The sequence below is a fragment of the Carlito syrichta genome, unplaced genomic scaffold, assembly GCF_000164805.1.
Source record: "Carlito syrichta isolate Samal-C Ts95f unplaced genomic scaffold, Tarsius_syrichta-2.0.1 Scaffold153698, whole genome shotgun sequence".
NCBI lineage: Eukaryota > Metazoa > Chordata > Mammalia > Primates > Tarsiidae > Carlito > Carlito syrichta.
This window is the reverse complement of record NW_007097794.1, coordinates 109,373-119,738: the sequence shown is the minus strand read 5'-3', so window position 1 is coordinate 119,738 and position 10,366 is coordinate 109,373. Positions and strand designations below refer to the sequence as shown.

Sequence of the window (10,366 nt, the reverse complement as noted above, 5' to 3'; positions counted from 1 at the left end):
ACCCCAGTGTCAACCCGCAGGGCTCTGGCAATCCAATCCTTCCACCTCAGCTTTCCAAGTAGCCAGAACTACAGGAACATACTACAATGCCTGGCTAAAATTTTGATTTTATTGTAGAGACGAGGTCTCACCAAGGTGCCTGGGCTGGTCTTGAACCTGCAGGCTCAGGCAATCCACTCGCCTTGGCCTCCCAAAGTGCTAGGATGACAGACTGAGTCACCAAGTCCAGCCCACGGGGCTCTTTTTCTGAAATTTCCTTCCCGGAAGCACCAGCTGTTGACTGGCCCATGGAGGAATCTTCGGTGTGGTCACCTGCATGTGGGAGGCCGCACGCAGAGCCAGGCCTGTGTCCACTGGGACCCCGTGCCCTCAGAACAGCAGCAGCCCAGGCACTCAGAGCCGGACATGTGGGGACCCGCAGCCACCCTGGGCCCCGCCAGCCCCATCCCAGATCCGTGGGGTCCATGAGCCTTCCTGACCTAGTCATCTAGCCCTCTGTTCCCCTCGGCCCGGCCTCTTGTCTGCTTTCCTAAGCACTGGGGGTCGTGAAGATGAGGTGACATCTCTAGGCTGAGACGTTGCAGGATGGGTCAGTGAACAGAAGTGTCCCCACACGGGGAGTTCTGGTGGTGGCTGGATCCCAGCGCCAGCCCAGGCTGCCCTGAGCGGGAAGGTCGGTGGGAGCTGGGGGTGGTCCGGGTGGGGCCCTCTTCCGGGGCGGCTTTCCCGGCTCCCTGAGGCGTCCACCATGCCCACTGCAGGAGGACTTGGCCGTGGAGCCGCCTGCCCCGCAGCCCAGCAAGATGGACCGGCTGCTGGCCATCCTGAACAGCATGCGCCACAGCGGTAGCGATGTGGACGCCCAACTGAGCCGCTTCATGGAGGAGGCTCAGAACTCCGCCAACTCCGAGGAGACGCTGGGCGAGATCGTGCGCACCATCTACCACAAGGCTGTGTCGGACCGCAGCTTCGCGCTCACAGCCGCAAAGCTCTGTGACAAGATGGCGCTCTTCATGGTGGAGGGCACCACCTTCCGGAGTCTGCTGCTCAACATGCTGCAGGTGAGGGTGCCGCAGGGGGACGTGGTCGGGCCCTCCCGGGTCACCCTTCCCAGAGACCGAGGACAGGCGGGCGTCCTGGGCCGGAGCAGACATCACAGGCTGGGTGGGCATCACAGGCAGGGGTGGGTGTCGCAGGCCAGGTGGGCATCACGGGCCAGGCAGGCGTCCTGGGCCAGGTGGGCATCGCAGGCCAGGTGGTTGTTGCCGGCTGGGGCGGGCTCATGGGTCAGGTGGCCATCGCGTGCCTGGGACAGTGGATTTGGTGTCTGCATGCTCCGGGCTCTGGTTACCACGGGCCAAGGTCAGGAAGGACTAGCTCTGGTCTGCGCCGGCTCTGCCATGGCCTCTCCACACCTGAGCAGATGTGAGCTCACGGTAGACACAGGAGTCCACCCGGCTGGGCCTTCCGACCTCAGCGGTCCTGCAGGGGCCCTCGCTGCCCTGAGCTGGGTCTGGGCTAGCCATCCGGGAGGAGACGGACAATCTGTCAGCTAGCACTGTAGGCAGAGGGCAGGTGGCGACGCCAGGCTGTCTCGTCTTGGCCTCTCCTGCTACACTTCTGACCACGAGAGCTTCTCCAGGGAGACGGGCGTCTAGGGTAACTGTAGGACCGGTCAGAAGCCACGGGCTTCTGAGGTCACTGCTGTATCCGGAGAGCAGGCGTCACCCCGCCCTAACCGCTGAGCCGCTCTGCCGTTGCTTCCCTGAAGCTGGAGACCTTGTGCAGGGCTGTCCACATGGGGCCACTGGCCGCCGCCTGCCCTGCCAGTCTCGCTCCTGCAACCCGAGCCCTCCCCAGGCACCACTGCCTCCCTCGGGCTCCGGGATCAGGTTCCTGGTCCTGGACGCCTGCACTCCCCTGGTGACGAATTCTCGCATTACCTGAGGGATTTGCACGTCGCGTGTTCCTCGCAGGCCGGAATATCTCAGGGAGTCTGAGCAGGGAGATGCCCATCAGCCACGGACCCCCAGCACAGAGAGCTGGGGCTGGGCGGCCCTGGGTCCGGCGTTGGCTCTGGCTTTCAAAGCTGGGCCTGTGGGGGGAGCCTTGTGGACAAACCAGCCAGCCCGGGGCAGACGGGCACACGGGACGGGGGGCCCGGGACTCCGCGGGGCTCCGGAGCCTTTTCTGCCCAGCGTGGTCAGCGCAGCCTCGCCCATGAGTGCCTGGGTGTCAGTCCTGGAGATGCCGGCCCTAAGAGGGGCCGTGGCCCTGCTCCAGCCTCTCGGGAAGCCTCACAGGGCCTGACTGGGGCTGGGAGCCCCGAGGCCGGCATGTCCCCGGCATCCCCTGAGCTTCCTCCCTGTGCGGCGAGAGCTCCCGTCCCCGCCGTGTCCCGTCCTCTCTATCCACACCTCCTTCCCGTCTCCTTTGGCGGGCCTCAGATGTTTGTCAGAACAGCCATCACGTGTTACAGGAAGAGGGTCTCACTCTCCCCCCTGCTGCCGCCATGCCCAAGGCTGGGCCGCCCACCGCACTGTGGATGAAGGGCCGTGCCCCCACCCCTGCCCACCATTACCCGGCTCCTCCCTGCTTGAGACCTCTGACTAGACGACATGTGACAATGGCTTCCGACTCCCGGGAGGTCGTGGCCACCGGCCCGGGTCAAAGGAGCAGCCATGTGTTTCCCCGGTCCTCGTCGGGGACTGTGGTATGATGACGGGGGTGGGTGAAGATGTGGGTGCCTCTTTCCAGGGACCTCTGGAATCCTGGGAAGGAGGCCCAAGGCCCCCACCCCATGCCATCCCGTCATCAGTGTGGTCTGGGGACAGGCCCCACATCTGGCCTCCCCTGCTGCGACGTGGCCCCATTTAGCTGGGAGATGTCTGCCCAAGCAGTACAGGGCAGGGTATTATTAGCACCGGCACCAGCGCCAGTCCCTGACCTGGCTCCCTGGCAACCGTCGCCAACAACACAAGGGTGCTGCACCTTCTGAAAAATACAAAAACCCACGTCCACTGGGTCAGCGGCACAGTAGGGCTGCTGTGAAAGACACCTAAGGACCAGGGTCTGGCATGGGACCCGGGCCCCAAATACATTTCCCTTTGGCACCTTTAGAAGGCGGCCTCGTAAAAAGGCCTGGAATTGCAGTGCTGACAGCTCTGCAGAAGCTCCGGCCAGCCATCCCTGCATGTGGCGTTGGGCCCTTAGTGCCTGAAGGTCCAGCAGGGTGACTCTGGTAATCTCTGCGGGTGACCCTGGCCCAATGGGCCCTTGCAGTGTGCTGGCCCGGCCTCTGTCAGCGAGTCTTGAGCTAGGTGAACCCGCAACTATGATGGCATGCCGCCTCCTCCAGCCCCCGTGCCCATCCTCTGTCCCTCTTCCCAGGGGGGACGCCTCCTCTCTCACGACTTCCGGGAAATCTGAAGTCCCCCATACCAGGACAAGGGGAACTCACATCGGCCCTGGGCACTCCAGCCAGCTTCAAGGTGCAAACTTCTCCAGAGCGGGAGTCCCGGCCAGGTTAGCACCCGTCCCCAGCTCCTGGCACTGACCGGTACACAGTAGGTGCTCAGTAAATGCTCACGAAAGGGAGGGCTGGAGCCCACGGTCTCGAGGTGGGAGGGGCTTTGCAACTCTGCTGAGCACTTCCACGTGTGAGTTGAGCGATATCATAACAGGGCGCCTCCCCAGGTTTGTAGACAGGAGAGCTAGGTGTGTGTGAGTCGAGAGGGTCTCAGTGGGACCCTCCCCAGGTTTATAGACGGGGGAGCTTGGTGTGTGTGAGTCAAGGGGGTCTCAGGGCAGAACTCTCCCGAAGTCCATGGATGGGGGAGCTTGACGAGGCTGCCAGCCTCAGTGAGGGGCCCTGAGAGATGCCTCACACCCCCTCCCCGTCCACGGGATCCACGTGAGCTGCCCTCCTCGCTGGCTATGTCTCCTCACACTCTCTGCCTCGTCCCAGACCCGCTTACATCTGCATACCCAGGTGAGCACCTGCTGTATGCCACACACTGTGGTAGATCTGTCTGTGGTTTCAGCTCACTTGCCCATCTCAGCACCTGTGAGCGCCTGCTGTATGCCTTGCATGTATAGACCTACGTGTAGTCTCAGCTCACTTGCCCTTATCAACACTTACGAGCGCCTGCTATATGCCTTGCATGTGGTAGGGGTTCCGCAGGGCAACAGGACCAGCCTCTGTCATCAGAGGCATGGGGGGTTCAGGGGGGCACAGCAGAACCAGCCTCTGTCATCAGGGCGTGGGGGGTTGAGGGGGACAGCAGGGCTGGCCCGCGGCATTGCACATTGGGTTGCAGGCCTCCTGGAACATGTGTGCCGGTCCCAAGCCTCCTTTCTTGGGATGGGATTTCTCACCGAGCTGAGGCCGTGGACCCCACCGACAGGGGCGTCGCCTACCCAGACGGGGACCTGGAGCCCCTCAGATATCTCTGCCCTTCTCCGTGCTGGGCTGTGGTGGCTGGGGAAGTGTCGCACAGGGGCCCTGGGGAGAAGCCGAAGAGGACCTGGCCAAGGTCGCCTCGCACACCGGAGGCTCCCAGAGGCTGCCCTTACTTCTGCCCTGCCCTGCAGTTCCACCCCCGTGATGCAGTGGGAGCCATGAGGGCATCCTGCTGGAGTGGGTTGGGGACTGGCAGGTGCTCTCTTCCTCCTGGTCCGCCCGCCTGCTCCAGGAAGCCTTCCCTGATCTCCCAGCCCGGGACCTCCCCTTCCCCCAGCCCTTTACCGTTTTACTGTGTTTCCTTCATGGGGTCTCCCAGACCCGAGTTTGTACTTTTCTCATCTGAGCCTTGTGTCCCTGACATTGTGGGCAAAAGCCATGTCTTGTCATCCTTGTGTTCTGCCAGCCTGTGGGCACCCGGGAGGCATTCAGCAGGCTACAGCCAGCAGGCTCTGTATCCACCATGGGAGGAGGGCGTGCAGGAGCGCAGGCGTGGTCACAGCGCAGGCCACAGAGCGGGGGGCTCTGTCCCTTTGTTTCTGGGCCGGGGAGCCTCGCCCAGGTCAGGAGCAATTGTGCGTCACCGCGACCCTGCCCGGCTGTGTCGTCTGGTTCAGGGAGCCTCACCCAGGCCAGGGGCAATAGCACGTCACCAGGACCCTGCCAGGCTCTGCCGTCTGGTCCGGGGAGCCTCGCCCAGGTCAGGGGCAATCGTGCGTCGTTGGGTCCCTGCCATGCCGTGTCATCTTCCCGTACCCCCTCGCCCCAGCCCAGCTCCACTTTCCCTGCTAAATCCCCTGATAGGACTTGGCCGGGCACCTCCCGTCTGAGGCTGCCACACCGAGGCCGCCCCACAGATAAGTGGGTTACCGGAGACGCCAGCTCGGGTGTCAGCCTGAGGGTCACCCCGGCTGGCGGCAGCTCCCCCTACGCCGCCCCCACCCTTTCCCCGGGCCAGGCGGGCAGGAGCTGGCAGGTCCCCTTCGCGGCCCCGTGAGCTCTGGTCCCCACCCCTTGGGAATCCGAGCCATGCCAGGCGCCACACCACGGCACCTCTCTCTGCCTGGACACAGCCGACCCGGCGGGCGCCTCTACCTGCCACGGCTGCCGCCGGAAAGCTGGCACCGCCCGGGCCACTGGAAAGCCTCCCCTGTGGGTTGTGTAACTCCGCCCCACTCCCCGGGGGGGGGCTCCTGCCGCCAAGAGGGGTGCAGCCAGGCAGGCGCGGAGGTCACGCCCTCAATGGGAAGAAAACAGGTTGGGTATCCGAGTACTGCTCCCACCCCACACAGGCCCCACACAGGCGGCAGAGCTTCCCAAAGACATTCCCATAGCAGGGGAGGGTGGCCCAGGAGGGTGGGGGTGGAGGCTGGCTTGTTATTTTCTTCCTTTGGCAAGTTTTTTACTGCTGTAAACTTACTGTGGAACATGCCATGACCACGCTTTCCAGGGCAGCTCAGCAGCCCGCAGCGCGTCTGCCACACTGGGTGACCCATGGCCACCCTAGCCCCATCCCAAGTAAGACCCCACCCCTTCCCAGCCCCCTCCTCCTGTCTCTACCGGGTGCCCGAGGACACGGCGCAGTGCTGTCCTGTCCTACCTGGGGACCTCCCTCGGTGTGACGGTCCGAGGTCCACCCCCGTGTTAGCAGGTGTGGGAAGTGTCTGGTTTGTCGTGGTTGAGGAATGCTCCACTGGCTGGACAGGCCACACTGTGTGGGTCCACTTGTTGGCGATGACGCTACGGGCTCCACCCGGGGCTGCCGTGGGTCCCCGCTCATGGCTCTTCCGGGTTGATGCCCAGAGGGTCCTGCTGGGCCCTGTGGGCACACGAGGCTTAGCTCTGAGGAACCGCCTGTCAGTCGGAAGGCTATTCTGATGGGACTAGGAGGAGCCCTGGCCCAAAGAAAGCCACACGTGGAGGGCTGTGAGGACAATACCTTGCCGGACCCCGCCGAGAGTTGGGGAAGTCAGAAGATGCACCTGCTGGGGACCTGTGAGGCAGAAGCGTTTGGACTTTATAAATGGGGCCCAGGGAGCCACTGTTGGTCCCTGAGCTGTGGAGTTCACGATTAATTAAAAAACACAGGCCAGCGCAGACCTGAAAGAAGGATCGGTCAGCCAGCTGGTCCCACCCTCTCGCATTTCAGCTGAGAGTCGGGGCCCAGGGAGGCTGCTGGAGGCCGTGTTCTAGGAGGGTCGTGTCTGGCGGGAATCGGATAATGTGCTTAGAGACGCCACATGCTGGAGAGCGGGCCTGGCGACCACGCGCCCTCTGTGTGAAGGGCATGGCTGCTTGGGCCTTCCCTCGAGGTCTGAGGGCTGTGGAGGCCACCCGTTCTACCCTACCCTTGGGACCTGGGGACCAGAGGCCAGTGTGGAAAATGCCCCTCTCTCTGTCCTTCCCTCAGCAGGGCCACAGCAGACCCCAAGGGCTTCTGGAATAAGCCTGGTGAACAGCTCCCCGGCCAAGGGTGCCCAGCCTGCACTCCAGAGAGGCCCCGGCACTGGTGGGCCCCATGGGCCCTGGGAGGGCAGACCAGGCTCTGCACACGTGCCCCCCACCCCCGACCCTGACCCTCCTGCACAGGCCTGTCCCCTCCCCCCCCCCCCCCGCTGACCTGATCCTGATGCCTAGAGTGAATGGGGGGGGACGGCAGGGGCAAGTCAGTGCCTCTAGCCCAGAAGTGCACATCTTCTACCTGCGCCCACAGGGTGCTTGTACCCGCATGTCCTCAGGATAAGGGAGGGCCCTGCATGTAGACAGGCCCTTCCCAGCCCCTCCAGATGCCCCCAAGAACAGGGCGTGGGCAGCCCCGGGGCAGCGTGCTGGTCACCCAAGCCTCAGCCTCTCCGCGGTCTATGGGTTCTGAGAGCGGCACCCTCCTGTGCCACTAGCCACAGTGTCCCTTACCGCCAGACTCCCTGTGTGGGAGAAGCGATCACGCCCAATGGGAAGCAGGGACCTTGACCCGGGAAGTTACATCAGGCTGGCTCTGCGCCGTCTGCCCTTGAAACCCCGGGTTTGGTACCAGGGCTCCCCACACTCAGCCTCTGTCCACACCCCCAGCCTCCATCCATACTCCAGCCTCCGTCCACACCCTAGCCTCTGTTCATCCTGCTGCCTCTGTCCACACCCCAGCCTCAGCTTACACCCCAGCCATCATACTTGTGGCCTCCTGTGCAGACCCCAGGTGCAGAGAGCTCCAGATGTCTCCAGGGCCCAGAGCCCAGGTCTCCAGGAGAGGGGCAGCCTGCAAGGAGCTGCACTGGACCCTCAGAGCAAGGGAAGCCGTGGGCCACGTGCCATGTGGGACAGGCGTCCTCAGGCCAGAGCAGCCCCCTCCTGGGGAGCCTCTGTCCCCAAGTCAGCCACCCCTGACGGTGCCCATCAGGGACGGGGTTCCCAGAGGAGGTCATGTGCATGGCCAGAATGCCCACACACACCCAGGCCATTGAGAAGATGGCCCAGGAGCCACCACGGCCGGCCTCCCAGCTCCCAGCTTGGCCTCGGTGGTAGGGCAGCGCCCAAGGGGGTCTTGGCCATCTTCGGGGAGGGCCAGGCCCCAGCCAGGTCTCAGAGCATCCGTCATTGGAAGAAGCGTGTTCCTGAGCCACTGCCCACAAATGGGTCACGGTAGGCTGGCCCCAGAGCCCCCACGGGCCCACAGACCGCCACTGGGTGCTCTTCCTTGAACAAAGCGGCTCTGACGACAGGAGCGCCGTCTTTGTCAGAAGGCCACTGGGACATGCCACTCCCAGGATGCCCATCAGGTGCCCTTGCGGGGGGGGACAAGTTGCCCAGTGAGGAGTGGCCAACCCTACTCCCCTGCCCGGGCATCCCGCGGGCTCCATGCAGGCCTCAGGCGCCTGGCACTACCCAGGTGCTCCGCCTGCTGCGGGAGGCAGGGAGGCCTGCAGGGGGCACCAGCTTCCCAAGACGTCCCCAGGGAGACTGGTGGAGCCTCTGCCCTGGTGTGGGCCACTTCCAGCCCCAGAGAGATGGAGAGGGAGAGACAGGGAGGGAGGGAGGGAGACAGATAGAGATGGGGAGGGAGAGGGAGAACAGACAGAGTGGGAGGGGAGGCAGGGAGAAGGAGAGAGAGAGGAGGAGGGAGGGAGAGGAGAGATGGGGGAGGGGGGAGAGCAGAGAGAGGGAGAGAGATGGGGGAGACAGGAATATTGGGCAGGGAGAGGGAGAGACAGATTCAAAGAGGGCAGGAGAGAGATGGAGAGACAGGAGGACAGGGTGGGAGGGAGGCAAGGAGAGGGAGAAAGTGGGGAGGGAGGAGAGAGGCGGGGAAGCGACAGAGAGGGTAAAGGAGGGAGGACTGGGAGATGGAGAAGGGGAGAGAGACGGAGAGATGGAGAGAGAGGGAGACAGAGAGAGGGAGAGAGACAGAGACAGAGTGCACCTGCAGGGAGAACCATCCTGGCTCTAGACCACCGGGGCTGTGCAGCCCCCACCCTGCCTCTTCCACCAGGATGAGGGGGCGGCAAGCTCAGGGGGCTGCGGAGTGAGAGCCTGTGGGGCAAGACGGTCAGGGCCAGGGCAGTACAACAAGCATGTATTGAGCACCCTCTGTGTACCTGGGGCAGAGTATGGAGAGGCTCAGAAGCCACAACCTGCAGAGACCCCCTCCCTGCCTTCAGGGGCTGATGCTTCGACCCCTGTCCTGACCCCACAGGACATGCTCATAGTGATGTGGCCCAGGATCTTGTGTTCTCCCCTTTGGCCTGCCTGCCCCCCCCCCACCTGTCCACGCCTCCCCGTCTGTTCTGAAACACGAGTCAACTGTGTGTACAGACAAAGCCATGACGGGCCAGCGCGAGAGGCCTTTCCCAGGACCTCTGGGGGCAGTGCTGGGAGGGCAGAGGTGGCATCTGACCGGCAGGCATCAGCGTCCCCATCTGGGGCGTGGGGGTGTGGGGCCTGTCTGGGCCCCAGGGACGAGGGCCTTGGCGGGGGGGCAGAGGCAACTGGGCTGAGGAGGTGGCAGAAGCCAGCAGAGGGGAGATAATGCGGCCCTACGTCTGCCTGTCTGCTGGCCTGTCTGCTGGCCTGGCAGCTGGAGCCCGGCAGTCTGAGGCCATATCTGGGACACACGTGTTCTGGGCTGTGAGAGTGACCGGGAGCCCACGACCATTCAGGGCCTGGGGAGGACACATGGCCCTGCCCCCCGTCAGTCCTGTCTTCCACACATCGGGAGCAGAGGGGGGTGGGGGGCAGGGAGAGGATGCCTCATAGCGCAGGGATAGACCCCTGCTCCGCTGTCCTGCTTCTGCCGTGAACATGACGTAGAATGTGGCTCCTTCCCCTCGCCCTCCCGGCTGCCTCAGCCTCGCTGGCTGTGAAATGGGGACTGATTCTGTCTGCTCTACATGGCACAAGGTGGTTGGGGACGCTTATGAACAAGGACATGGACAACCTGTAACTGTGGGGTCCATGTGGCGTGAAGTCGTCACGACATCAGCCACTCTGTCTCACCAGTGGCCACGTTCAGTTCCTGTCTGGGAGCTGGGTGCTGAGCTGTGGAGGGAAGGCAGAAGTGGGAGGACTGAGATTGCGGGTGGGGGGAGGGCGAAGGGCTGGCCCGCAGCCTAGCCAGGTGAGCTGGAGCCTGGCCCCAGGCAGGAAGGGACCTGCAGGTTGGGCACTCAGGGGGTGCTGGGTCTCGGGGGTGCTGGTGCTAGTGGAAGGTGTGGGCTTTGGGGACACAGAAGGCAATGGGAAGCCCCTGCTGTGGCTCCAGGGCCCTTGCCTGGGTGGAGGACAGCTTCTGGCTGGTCACAAAGCTGGGGTAGTGACCCCTCCGGAGGCTGGTAGCCTTGTCTCCCTCCTGCCCCAACCCAGGCTCCGGTCCTCTTTGATGTGGAAACGGGGATGGGGGTGGAGGGTGGGGGG

The 10,366-nt window shown here is 63.9% G+C and overlaps 1 protein-coding gene across 1 annotated transcript in view; it reads left to right on the top strand.

The window, feature by feature from the left end:
- Window positions 1–10,366, top strand: part of CTIF (cap binding complex dependent translation initiation factor) — a 114,303-nt gene that overhangs the window by 53,745 nt on the left and 50,192 nt on the right. Inside the window, exon 8 of the mRNA XM_008050802.1 lies at window positions 762–1,061. Within this exon, the coding sequence (XP_008048993.1) occupies window positions 762–1,061 (300 nt within the window). The remainder of the gene's footprint in view (window positions 1–761; window positions 1,062–10,366) is intronic.